A 13,854-nucleotide genomic window follows, 5' to 3' on the forward strand; every position below is an offset into this window, starting at 1 on the left:
AAAGAATAAACCATGTCGCAAAGCAACCACAAGAGTTCGCTGTTAGACAGCACAAAAAGCCTTGCTGTAACACTTAACAAAAGGCAGAATACTGTCTGAGCGGGACATGTGCGTTAATTGCGTCAAATATTTTAACGTGATTGATTAAAAAAAATTAATTACCGCGCGTTAACGCGTTAATTTTGACAGCCCTAATTTTTAGATATCTATAATATCAGTATCGGTTGTTCCTTATTGAGTTTGGGACAAGATGCATATTGCCTTCAAAGTGAATATAGAAGCCTTCTGCCTTTATACAAGGGCTGGTCAGGCTAGTGCACCAGTTATGCTAATTGACCATCAGATGTCTCTAAACAAAAATGCTCAGGATTTGTTATGTGAGCAGACCATTTGCATTCATGGTGCAAAAAAATTAAATGAACAATAAATGATTGAAAAATAACTAATTATATACTCATTACATATAACTACTGCGTTATCAGAATGAAATTGTCACTAAGAAAACTATAAAAGTAACAAAATACCGTGGAAAAGCCCAGTAGAATGCATCTTGGTAATTGCAATTGCATGTCCTATGATAGCTTGCTTGTATTTGTAATACTTTGGTCACAGCCTAGTGTCTCTTTGGGGTAACTACTGTAAAAATAATTTAATTGTGAATCATTCTTTTTATTTAATGATGGAAATTTTCGCAAATTTATATTTATATTATTCACATGGGACATTTACTAAAAAAATCAGTGGAAGTTGTTCTCCTAATTGTCACAGAATGTTATTTGGAAAACCTTGAAGTTGTGAACATTCATCATTATTAAAGCATCTAGCGGGGCATCACAAACAATTAGCAATAACACATTCAGGGCATGACCGCATGTATCTGAATTGGATTTTTATCGGTGTCAGATTTTCGGAGTTTGACAATATTAGGATATCGGTTAGAAAGTCAATATTGAACAACTTTACTAAAATGTATTTGCCTAAGTTTCAAAATTTGCGTTCTTTTTTTATAACTAATTCAAACTCTCCTCTCGATTCAGAATGGTAGCAAGAGTACGTTCCTTTTCACCGACGAAGAAGTCCGTACAGGTGACCCAACGGAGACTATTCGACGGGCATCCCTCATGCCAGGCCAGCTGCAGCGTTCTGTCACTGCCCACCGCCACTCCCTTGCGGCTCCACAGTCCACAGTCGGCGCTCGCTCTCACCGTTTGTCCTTGATGGCAGACCACTGGCCGTCCAAACTGGTTGGCGCTTCTCAGCTAAGAAGCCCGGGATGCAAAAAACGTTCTGCATTGACATCTGTTACTCAAACTTCACCTGAGGTTAGTCTGTTTGACATATGGATGAATTCAAAGTTTAGATTGAAACTGCTGTTCCTTTTTTTCATCTTTTTTTTTTTTTAAATCAGTCATCCGGGTATTTATTTCTTTGCCAGAAAAAAATGAAGCCCAGCTGTTTCCCTCGCCCTCTCACTCCCAAAAATAAGAATACCAACAGTGGACCCTCAAGCTCTCAACTTCATGCTGCCCTCAGTCCAGTGAGTTTATGGGTTTATATGTTGTATTAATATAAATTGATGAGTCACTAGTGGAATGGCTCACTAACATGAATTCCGTGTTAGGTCGGTGATTTTTGTAAGAAATTATACACATTAATTATAATACTTGAATTTTTAACGGTGCTCAAAGGAGCAGTTTTTAAAAGTTGCTTGTCAGTTATTCAATAAGCGGCGCTAAGATTTCAATCGACATTAAATAAACATGTTTTTGGAAATACCTCTACATAAAAAATTTTTTAGTTCCAGGACCTTGTTTGTAAGTTGAAATGGTCGTATGTCGAGCAGGATTTTCCCATAAGAATACATAATTCCATAAATTCATTCCACAGCCCGAAACAAAAACCTATATTAAATCCTTAATAAATACTGCTGTTACTATTGCAAATAGCAATTACACAGAGCAAAACAAAAAATTATGAATAAAAATGGGAATTTTAATATAATAGTGATAATAATACCTTAATGTAACTAATCTGCTTCTAATTTGTTGAATGTGTTTTGCGTGGTGTGGCTGACGGGACAGAGTGAGAGAGAACTTTTTACTTTCATTTTTCATGTTCAGCTGCGGCGGACAGTAGGCATGTTGTGTTGCACAAGTTCTGAACTAAATGATTAAAAACCTGACGAAGCTGGCGATTTTTTTTTTTTTTTGTCGATGTTACAATCATAAAAATTGACACCTTAACTATGGTTGTTCCGATCATGTTTTTTTGCTCCCGATCCGATCCTGATCGTTTTAGTTTGAGTATCTGCCGATCCCGATATTTCCTGATCCGATTGCTTTTTTTTTTGCTCCCGATTCAATTCCAATCATTCCTGATAATTTTTCCCGATCATGTACATTTTGGCAATGCATTAAGAAAAAAATGAATAAAACTCGGACGAATATATACATTCAACATACTTTACAGAAGTACTGTATTTGTTTATTATGACAATAAATCCTCAAGATAGCATTTGCATTATTAACATTCTTTCTGTGAGAGGGATTCACGGATAGAAAGACTTGTAATTCTTAAAGGATAAATGTGACTTTGTATATTGTGACTAAATATTGCTATCTAGTTTATTTATATATGATCTTTATTCCGGAATCTCACAGTGGGTCCATAGCACACCCACACCAACAAAGAGAAAAAAAAAAGAATACCGTACATACGGAGACATAATAATAAAGTGACTTGAAAGAAAAAAGAAAACAAAACAGAACAACAAGGAAGCACTGGCTATCAGTGCACAACAAACAGGCTTTTCTGCCAATGGCGCCACAGGCTCGAACTAAATCTAAAGCTCATTGTAGGGTCTGTTAAATTCATTATAATATTATTTCCAGACTCCTTTAGCCGACACATGAAGCTGTACATCAATTTTCTTAAAAGCGCTTTAAAGGTGGGTAATACAGAGCTATCAAATAATTGACTGGCGCTGAACCATCTAGGCACACGCAGTAACAGCCTCAGAGCATCATTGTAGACTACTTTTAGCCTCTGCATGGATTTAGCTGTGTACCTTGACCACAGGTGAGCAGTGTAAAACGGTGTGCAGTATGCCTTAAACAGCGAGGTCTTAACGTGGGGGGAGCACATAGAAAATCTTCTTTTAAGCATATTTGCCTGTGCATAAAGTTTACAACATTGACGATGAATATCCCTGTCATCCGACAAGTCTTCAGATATGAAGTGGCCGAGGTATTTAGCTTCATTGCAAATATTCATAGCTATTTTGCCAAGAAAGAACTGAGGGAATATAACCGCCCTATCTTCTTTAGAACGGACAATCATGATATTACTTTTCTCTGCGTTATATTTGATGTCAAAATGATCACCAAATTCAGAACATATCGAGAGTAACTCCTGCAAGCCAGCACTGCATGCGGAGAGCACCACCACATCATCTGCGTACATAAGATGGTTAATGACAGTGTCTCCTACAACACCTCCCGTATTACACTTATTGAGTCGGCTGGATAAGTCGTCCATGAAAACATTGAACAAATATGGAGAGAGAATTCCTCCCTGTCTCACACCATTACCTACTTTAAAGCAAGCAGAGACCGAGCCACCCCATTTTATGCGAACAAGTTGATTTGCGTACCAGAAGGCCAGAATACGGATTATGTATTTGGGCACCCCTCTTTGTGCTAACATAAGAAAAAGTTTGCCGTGATTGATCCGGTCGAAGGCTTTCGATGAGTCAATGAAGCATAAAAACATTGTTGAGTTTAGGCTTCGATATTTAAATAATTGTTCCTTCAGAGCAAATATACACATGTCGGTTCCATGTTTCCTTTTAAACCCGAACTGATTGTCGCTTGTCGAAATAAATGAAACAATTCTACCCAGTATGATTGACTCTAGAACTTTAGAGAGTACACTGGCTAGGGCAATAGGTCTGTATGGTAATTATTTTTACTATTGATTTTTCCAGCCTTGTCTTTTAAGACAAGTTGTACTGCCATCATGGAGTCAGGTAAGATGCCATGCTTAAAAAAACCGTAAAAGCACAAGGCAAGAAGAGGGATTATTTTCTGACTGGCATGTTTTAAATGCTCAGTTGTAATACAATCGGCACCACCAGCCTTATTGTTTTCTAGATCAGTAATAGCTTTGTGGATTTCATCCGGGGTTATCACAAAAATTTCACTTGAGGTCAACATTATCCGGTATGTATATATCACTCTTAATACAGTTAAACAGCTCATAGTAGTGCTGTCTCCATAATTCCACAATGTTGTTCGAGCCACATACTCCGTTAATGTTAAAAGGCAAGGGAGCTTTACAACTATTCAATATTTTGACCTCTTACCAAAAGTCACAGTATCTATGATTACTAAGTTTGCCAGCAAGGGAGTCTGCCCTCATACTGGCCTCATTCCTACTAATAAAACGTACAGCAAACAGCTATTTCTTGAGCTTTCAGTAAATGATACTGTAGCCATTTAACTTCTGCCCAAATGCATGATGGGAAGTGCAACCATGACTGTGTGTCGTGGTACCAATTGATATATCTTCTCTGCGTTGGTAAATAACATATGGTGTTAAGAAAAAGATCAACTACTACCTTTCTTCCCCACATTGCTTCCCACGATTATTCTAATCGTTGGGAGAGGGATTGAAAGGCTTTAGCCATTTAAAAAAAAGGCTCTAAATGCTGCCAAAATTCACTCTACTCATTTTACGCTGCCTTTTAGCTCTATATATTGCATGGGTAAAACGGCGCCATTATAGATTGAACGCGACAATGCGTGAGTGGGTCGTGCAGCACATGCGTTAAATATTGTAATGTGATAAATGTAAAAAATATTAATTCTCGCCGTTAACGCAATAAATTTGATAACCCTACTTTAAGCTTAAACTAAAGACTCTGGAAGAGTGTAACACATTATGTCTGTAACGTTAAATACAATTAGAAAACGATTTAATTAAAAAAAAAAAAAAAAAAGTATTAAAAAAAGGCATGTCCGATATTTTTTTGCCGATTCCAATACTTTGAAAATGACGTGATCGGACCCAATCGATCGGCATCCCGATCGTTCGCGACATCTCTAACCTTAACATTATAAAGACTGGCAAACGGAGGTCGGAGGAGGACCGTCGAGATCGTGGACATATTGTACAGCCAGTTCACAGACGTGCAAACAACGCTCACATTTTTCTATAATTTCCATCTTCATTTCAATGGTAAGCCTCACCTTTTTCACTACCTGCCCTAACATTCTTGGAACCCATGTTGAGTTCTTTCACAAGAAAATCCGCCGTGCGTCTGTCTTGCGGGAAAACAAACTGCGGCACTGTCGTAAATCGTCGTATTTTGAGCATGTCGCTGGATGGAGAAACGAATGGCAAGTCAAATTTTACATCGTATGTCGAGGTACCTCTGTACTTCTTAACATGGTATTCAATGATTAAAGAGATTTTCCTAAGTTGTTTTTATTCTGTGTTTTAACTGGATATCCCGCCCTCCACTAATTAGCCAATTTAAGAGGGAAGTTCTTCATTCAGGTTGCCTCTGTACGTTTCGTAAATAAGGTTGCAGAAATAAGACAAAGATATGCTTGTACAATGTGCACTTGTACTAAAAGAACTGTAAATAATTTTTATCAACTATGGTTACCTGTATTACAAGTACAGTGGTACCTCTACTTACGAAATTAATTGGTTTTGGAATTGGTTTCTTAACTTGAAAAATCTAAGTAGACGCATTTTCCATGTAAATGCCCTAATCTGTTCCAAGCCCCCCAAAATTCAGACATGGATCTTTTATAATGCATAAAAATGCATCAAGACAGGCAACAAATTTTACAATTAGATTATTGCACAATAAACATAAAATCTAATTTGTGCGTAATGTAAAAATAGCAAAACAAGAATAGCGTAAAGAATCAAAGTTAATACTCATGTCAAGCTGTCGGATGCTGGGAGACACACATACTGTAGAGGTCCCTCTTAGCCAATTGGATTTCAGCAATGCTTGGCAAAAGCTAATCGCAGAGCAGCTATAAGTATGTTACGTTCAGTCTATTCTGGGAGTTGCAAGTACCAGCCATACTGTATTTTTGCATTTCTTATCCTGAAATCTTTTTTTTTTTTTATTTTTTATTTTTTTAAGAGGCAATATTTTCCCATTGAAGTGTGTCTTCACCTGAAAATTTTGTATGTAGAGACGTTCTTAAAGTTGAGGTACCACTGTAGTTACGCATTTTTTCTAGAAATTGCACTTTCTAATTTCTGATTGAAATGCAATGTAGCAATGGAGTCAAGCCATGTTATCACACCAAAGCACTCATCAGGAAAGGCATGTTCGTGTCAATATTTTGATCCTGGTTGCAGTACCATTTTTGGCCACCAATTTTAAATATTGCTCTTCCAAATCTATCTAATCAATCTAACAATTTGAATTTAAGGGCCTTAAAATGTCGAAGAATTATCCTACAATCTCGCAAAAAGTCTTAAAAATGTATTGACGTTACTTTTATTTTAAATGAACTTCAGGCCTCACTTTTAAATGTTTTGATTTTTGAGGATACGATAACGTAACTACAAAACAGAACTACCTGTGCTGCCCAGTCATTTTCTTTCAAGTCTTCTGTACTTTTTTTGCCAGTATCAATGTGAAATGGGTCTTAAACGGTATTCATTATGGTCTTTAAAAAGTCTTAAATTTAGCTTGTTCAAACCTGCAGAGACCCTGTGAAATGATTTATGCAATCCACATGAGAACAAACACGCTTATGTAGTATATATTGGAAAGTGACATTCAACTGAGTCAACTTGTCCTTTTTCCTTTTCAGGCTGACCGCAGGCAATCTATGATGTTCACCATCGACACCACCCCTAAGAGCAACAGGAACAGTTACCTGAAAAAAGGCCTGAACAAGCTCCGTAGCTCTACCCGGAAATCGCCGGGGAAAACTTCCAAGAGGTCTCCCGCGAAGTCTGCGCACAAAGAAAATATGCCGGCTGGAGCTTCTGTCACTGCATTGGGTCCAGGGGGTAAGAGGAGGAGCTTCAAGTCACCCAGAGTGAAAGACAACAAGTCCCCTAAAATTGGAGGCAAAAAGGCGAAGTCTCCACAGTTGACAGCAAGTGCTCGCAAGGTAAAGACATAGTCGTCGTACAAGCAGAGTTCACTTGGTTACTCATTGAAATCGGTTTGTCTATTGTAAATATTTTTTGGAAATGGTGATATATCTAAATGGTACCCCTCAACTGTCAGTTTTTTTCTGTTTTAAAAAAGGGTGTTCAGTCATGGGGACATTGCTAATTAGTGACATTTTTTTTTTTTTTTTGCAGAAGTGTGTATCACTAAAATCAAAGCGATTTGCTTGACTCTAGCCTTTACTTGCTTATGTCAATGTTCTTTCCTTTTATTGTCATGCTTTATGCCATTTTTTTCTCCTGACACCTTTTAAAAATGGTTATATTTTGTTGTACAATAAACATTTTAATATGACAAAATGTGCAATCTGGACAGTCATCAATTTTCAAGGAATCCAAAATGTTTTTCTTTTAAGCAGTGCAAAATGTAAGACTATAAATCACCAACCCTGTGACTTTTAACAAGAAAAGCAGTAATGATAAATGGCTAGGACAACTAAAACGACAGACCTCTCTTTACACGTCAAGAAACACAATATTGGTTACTTTAATACTGTTACACATATATTATAGGTGTATTATGCAGGCGCTGTAAGCGTCATGGCAGCAGCGTTGACTGTGAATGCAGCTATGCTGATTTGTCTCCTGACTTCATTCCAGGCTTTCTCTTGGTCTGCCGAGTACTTAATGTCGAACAATGAGTCATAGATGCCGGGAAAAGACTCCCCTGCATATTTATTATGGCTGCTTGGTGCAAATACCACATGCCTGGAACACAGAGCATAGAAAGACTGAGAATTAATGTACATAGAGGACAATAGTACAAAAAAGTCTAAATCAGTTGAGGATTTATGTGGGTCAATAAATGGATTGTCAATATTTGGGGATTAAAAATTTATGTAAATCTGACGGTTACGTTTTTTTTTTTTTTTTTTTAAATCTTGTGAGTGGGCACAAAGGTGATGTCAGAGGTGACTTTTTTGAGGGGGGGTGGGGAATAAACTTAGCAAAGTTTTGCTGGTGACTGCTAATTATGGCCGACGCACAAAGATTGGGATTGCAAATTTCAACACAAGTAGATGGACAACGAGCTATTCAGATTGTGTTTAAAGGCAGTCGAAAGTGTTTGCTTTTGCTTCCAAGTTTTGCTTCCCAAAAGAGAGACATTATCTTAAGCCCAAGAATCGCAGTTACGTACCGGTAACTACCCTGGTTGCTAATTTTATACCCATCGATGGGCTGCTAGGGTTCCTTCGTCAATCTCACATTTGTACAGTACTGTATTTAACGATTAAAAATATTCATTGTTTTCCATACACAAATTGTTAGCGTTAAACAATCTGCCATTGGGAATGGGCATTAAATTAGTTTAAAGTGGCAGTAAAAAGCATTAAAATGAGATTTGTTGATACCTGTTGAAACTAGGGTTGGGCATCGATGGGAACCGGTTCTAACACTCTGATGCTCCCAGAATCGTTGGAATTTTTCAATTTCAATTCCTTGTTTCGATGCCCTGACCGCCGAGCGGAAAAAAATTGCTCGAGTTAAATGAACTTCTCACAGGGTTGATTATAACTAGTATATAAATATCAGTCTTTTAATTTAAAAAAATGTCGAGAAGTTAAGACTTTAATATAAACTATGCAATTTTTTGGACCCTGCATTTTTTTTTTTTTTTACCCTGCCTCTTAAAAGAATCTGAATCGGGAATCGTTCGGAACTGGAATCGTTCAATTTCAAACGATGCCCAACCCTAGTTGAAACCCTGATTTAACTGAAATCAAAGTGAAAGACCATTATGCGAGCATCTGGAAATTCCGCAATTAATAAACTACTAAACATGACTTCAGCAGACACGTTTCAGCCCACTTTCTGACATTTCTCATAGTTGCGTCCATGTCAATCATTAATGTGGCAGGGATATGTGACTGTACCTAAATGAATGTATGAATGAAATGAAAGTAAATTGACTACTTTTTGTATGTAAAGTTAATGCAGCTCGTCACTCATTTACTCATTCGCTGCTAACACCTGAATCAAATGATCAGCTCATTAGTAAGCTCTGCAGGAGCCTGATAATGATCCTGATTATTTGAGTAAGGTATGTTGGAGGAGGGAGACATGGAAAACAAGCTGGATAGCGTCGCTACCCGATTTAGTCTTACAATGCATGTTTTGGGGGTGTGGAAGGAACATGCAAGTACTCTTGAGAAACCCTAGGGTTTCTTACACGTATTAGCAAATCTCATTTAATGCTTTTTAATGTCACTTTAAACAATTTAATGCCCATGCCCGACTGCAGATGGTTTCACACACACGCTAGTTGTAAGTACAGTTGTCTGATAATGACTTTTTAACCGATACAGTCCAACTCAAAATCCTATTCTATTATGGCTAATTGTATTTTGATGCCCCATTGGATGCTTTAATAACGATATATATCACAACTTCCAAGTCTTCCAATAAACATTCTGTGAAAAAAAGCCTATATTGCACCACTTTATATATTGTTGAAATCAAAATAATGCAAACATCTGTTTTTTGGATCAAGTGCAAAATGCCAATAAGGCACTGCCTTATCACATTTGGCCCACACAGTGCTTCTGGCCAAAATGACAACGAAGGCACAAAGCTTCAGTAGAGTGAATGAGGTATGTATCATGAGAATGCTTACACGATATTGCAAGAGGCTTAACGATAAGGTAAAGTGAAAGACCCGTTTCTATTATTAGCTGAGCCCCTCTCTTAGACTTTGTTTTCACACAGTTTGTTGTCAGAGGTAGGTAGAGTAGCCAAATATTTTATTCAAGTCAGAGTAGCGTTACATCTTCATGCCTTTGACAGAGGCGGACGTGTGTCCTCCCTGCTGCTGCTATCTTCATCAGTCTAGTCTGTCTGCTTTTTTTGTATTTCCTCTGTGGATCAACCGCGCTGGTCCCTCATACAAAATGGATCTGATTAGTTGGTCTCTCAGCGCAATTGACAAGACTTTTTCAACAAGACACGGTGCACCAGGAGAGCCGTCTTGCCCAGACGGGACCTTCGCCACTGGTTATGTGAGAGATTCATTGGATCACTGGAAGCCAGCGTGTCTTACTGTCCTGTCCGTGAAAATTATCGAGGATGTTTGGCGTGACGGTTGTGGGGTTCTTTCTGCGTGGCTTAGATGCCCTACTCTACCGGAAAGTTTCCAAGACGGCAGCTCTCAAGTTAATCAATAAATTGACCACGGATCAAACTGTGCGATTCAAGGTATTGGAAGATCGTGTAGAGGCTTGGATCGAGAACTACCTCCGTGGACTCACGGTTTGGTCCGAGGAAGGATGGAGAAAAGTGGATGCTACCTTGCGCCTGGTGACTGAACTGTCGAGGCAGACCGCGACTATTGGCAATGGTTTAAGGGACCCGAGATCTCGCCTACGCCATGAGGAGTGCGAATTTGAATGAAGACTAACCGTATTTGGACATATTAAAATTAATTATTTGGCTTAATTTGACTATAATTTTTCTTTCCTTTCCTGAATAATAATCTAATATAAATAAATAAATCGGAATAATCTTACTCAAGTAGTCATCCAAAAAATGTACTAAAGTACAAGTAAAGTATTCGTTGAAAAGAGTACTCAACTAATGAGTAACATTGTAACTGCACAAAGTTTATTTATATGAACTGTTATTATTATACTGTATTATAACCAGAGGTGGGTAGTACTGCGTTACATGTTCTCCGTTACATTTACTTGAGTAACTTTTTGAGAAAAATGTATTTCTAAGAGTAGTTTTACTAAGCCATACTTTTTACTTGAGTAGATTTGTGAGGAAAAAATCTACTAGCTACTCTTACTCCACTATTCGGGCTACACAAGACTCTTTACATTTTTCCTCTTTATTCTTCATATTAGATTCATTTTTTTGCCAGCGATGCCAAGAGTAGCTCGAACTATTTCACCAATGAGACGTCGCAACAATAATCACGACTCCATTATACCAATCAGCTGCAAGCTTGCCATTCTATGATCATGCCAGTCTGTTCAATCACGTGACGTCTTTGAAGCACTGTAAAAAATGAAGTATTTGACAGAGTGCTGCCCTGACCATAACACGAAAGCACAGACTGACCACGGAAAACCGAAAATATGATCCTTTTAATTTCATAATTGTAACTATGAAGGAGCTACATAATATTCAAACTAGGAACTATTTTCTCCACTAGAGGGCCCTCATGCTATTTGGGCGAATAATGATTCATTTGTCATTTTTTTTCTCTCGCCGGGATTAAATGGTTTATTTTTTTATTTTCTTTGGCTTAATGTGATTACTGGTATATAATGGGTTATTGTACAGTATCATTGTAACAACAGTTCATATAGAAGACTTTGTGCTTAGAGAAAAAAAAAATTGTATGCAGTTACTCACAATGTTACTAATTACTTGAATACCGGTATTCTTTTCACCAAATACTTTTTTACTTGTACTTAAGTACATTTTTTGGATGACTACTTTTATTTTTACTTGCGTTACTTCAAAATAATATTACTCAACTCGAGTGCAATTTTTGGCTACACCACCCATCTTTTGACTATAACATAACTACATTGAGCCAAAGACATGCAACAACAAAAAAACATTTGATTCTGGTGAGAGAAAAAATCTACAGAAATTGAGCATTATTCGTCCAAAGAGTATGAGTGCTCTCTCGTGGAGAAAGTTTTTTCTAAAAGGAACATATCTTCAATTTTCCATAGTCAATCAGTGCCAAATAAAAACTAGGAGCGAGATTAATATCTGAACTTTTGAGTCATGTTGAGGGCAGCGCTGTATATCAAATACTTCATTTTTTTATGGTGCTTTAAAGACGCCACGTGACTGAACAGGCTGGCATGATCATAGAACAGCAAGCTTGAGTCTGATTGGTATATGGAGTCATGTGATTATTATTACCACGTCTCATTGGTGAAACTGGTTGAGCTACTGTTGGCTTCTCAGGCAAAAACAAAGAAGTAAAATCTAATATGTGGAATAAACAGGACAAACATAACGACTACTGTAGTCCAAAGTATCGGAGTAAGAGTAGCGTTTCTTCTTCACAAATCTACTCACGTAAAAGTAAAAAGTATGGCTTAGTAAAAATACTAAGAAGTACATTTAGCTGAAAAAGTTAAAGTAACGGAGTACATACAACGCGTTACCACGCACCTCTGGTTGTTGTGAAGAAAACATCTTCAAATCATTGGTTTGCCTCAAATGCTATTATTACTGCAGATATAATCATGTGATGCTCAAACTCGAACTATCAAAACTGTCAAGAGAAATTCCCTCTTCATTGATTTGACACTATTCATATAAAATACCGTGCAATTATTTCCTACAAATACATGGTCGAGCTTTTTGTTGTTCAAAAAATATACCATTAAACTATGTGACAGACAGTTGTGTGAAATACAGTACCTGTAGAAAGGTCTTCCAGGTAAGCCGAGGGGGTCTATGAAAGCCCTTTCCAGATACATGAGCTGATCATTCATTGCACGTACCTGCAGAGGACTAATAGATATGTACATTCATTAGAGGAGTTCCCAAAAATCGATTATTACATGCATCGCAATTCGATACGAGACGATATGATTACGATTCATATAGGTTCAAAACCGATGTTTTTCCCTCATAACTTTATGGCAGCTGCTCGTAGCAGAACGAAATTCAAGACACGTCTGCTTCCGGGCACCGTTAACAGGCGCGAGCACGTTATAATGGATGCTACTGGTTACTGAGAGAGAGACTTACTCCTTTTTAAAAGACTGGAAAACAAATTTGTGTATGAAAGAGGCAGCAACAGAAGCGTAACCCGGTGGTCACGCTTTTGTGCGCAAGTTATTTTTTTTTTGAGCAAGAGAGGTAGTTCGTTGCTCCTTGTCATACAGTCCAGCATTAGTTTTAAGGCATTTCAATTGAAAAATGTCCTGAGTGTGTTGCTAAGACCCGTGTGCATCTAAAAGAGGTGAGTACACGAACCCTCTTGTACTGTTTAGCCTTTATTGTTGTTGTTTTTGAGATGTTAATAGTTAGCGCCTAGCGCTAAGCTAATTAGCTAGGGTGTATTTCATATGCAGAACTTGTAAAACCCCGATTAAGTACAGCGGTAACACTACAAACATGCCAAATAGTACAGAATTCTGTGAAAACAAAGTATATTGGTTAAAAGAGGTCTTATTTCTAAAGAGACTTTGTTTCCAGAAAATGTGGAATTCATTCCATCTGTGTAAATGTTATTGGATTGTTGAGAGAAAGTACTCCCTTTAAAATGGTTAATGTTTTTGCACTTTCTTGTAAAAAAATAAAGCAATTATTAAGTAATTAATTAAGTAGTAATTAGGGCTGTCAAAATCATCGCGTTAACGCGCGGTAATTAATTTTTTTAAGTAATCACGTTAAAATATTTGACGCAATTGACGCACATGTCCCGCTCAGACAGTATTCTGCCTTTTGATAAGTTTTACAGCAAGGCTTTTTGTGCTGTCTAACAGCGAACTCTTGTGGTCGCTTTGCGACATGGTTTATTGTTTTCTTGCCAGTTCAATATGGCTGCACGACGTCTCGGGCTGACGCCTACGTTGTAATGTTGTGCTTATAGACCCTACTCACCTACGTCACAAAATGGGCGTGTCGCTGTTTCCGGCCGCCATATTGTACCTATTTGTTAGA

General features: G+C 37.6%; 2 protein-coding genes across 6 annotated transcripts in view; one reads left to right on the forward strand and one right to left on the reverse strand.

Moving 5' to 3' along the window:
* Positions 1 to 7,493, forward strand: part of numa1 (nuclear mitotic apparatus protein 1) — a 66,667-nt gene extending 59,174 nt beyond the window's left edge. For all 3 annotated transcript variants that reach the window (XM_057838626.1, XM_057838625.1, XM_057838624.1), the window contains exons 26-28: positions 1,038 to 1,322; positions 1,436 to 1,537; positions 6,849 to 7,493. In XM_057838626.1, coding sequence (XP_057694609.1) covers positions 1,038 to 1,322; positions 1,436 to 1,537; positions 6,849 to 7,166 — 705 coding nt within the window. In that variant the 3' untranslated portion in view covers positions 7,167 to 7,493. The remainder of the gene's footprint in view (positions 1 to 1,037; positions 1,323 to 1,435; positions 1,538 to 6,848) is intronic.
* Positions 7,418 to 13,854, reverse strand: part of naalad2 (N-acetylated alpha-linked acidic dipeptidase 2) — a 44,188-nt gene continuing 37,751 nt past the window's right edge. For 2 of the 3 annotated variants that reach the window (XM_057838627.1, XM_057838628.1), the window contains exons 19-20: positions 12,604 to 12,696; positions 7,419 to 7,923 (exon numbers count right to left, since the gene is read on the reverse strand). In XM_057838627.1, coding sequence (XP_057694610.1) covers positions 7,734 to 7,923; positions 12,604 to 12,696 — 283 coding nt within the window. In that variant the 3' untranslated portion in view covers positions 7,419 to 7,733. Of the gene's footprint in view, positions 7,924 to 12,603; positions 12,697 to 13,854 lie in introns of all 3 variants that reach the window. The other variant, XM_057838629.1, reaches the window with a different exon arrangement.

Source organism: Corythoichthys intestinalis, chromosome 6, assembly GCF_030265065.1.
Source record: "Corythoichthys intestinalis isolate RoL2023-P3 chromosome 6, ASM3026506v1, whole genome shotgun sequence".
NCBI classification, from domain to species: domain Eukaryota; kingdom Metazoa; phylum Chordata; class Actinopteri; order Syngnathiformes; family Syngnathidae; genus Corythoichthys; species Corythoichthys intestinalis.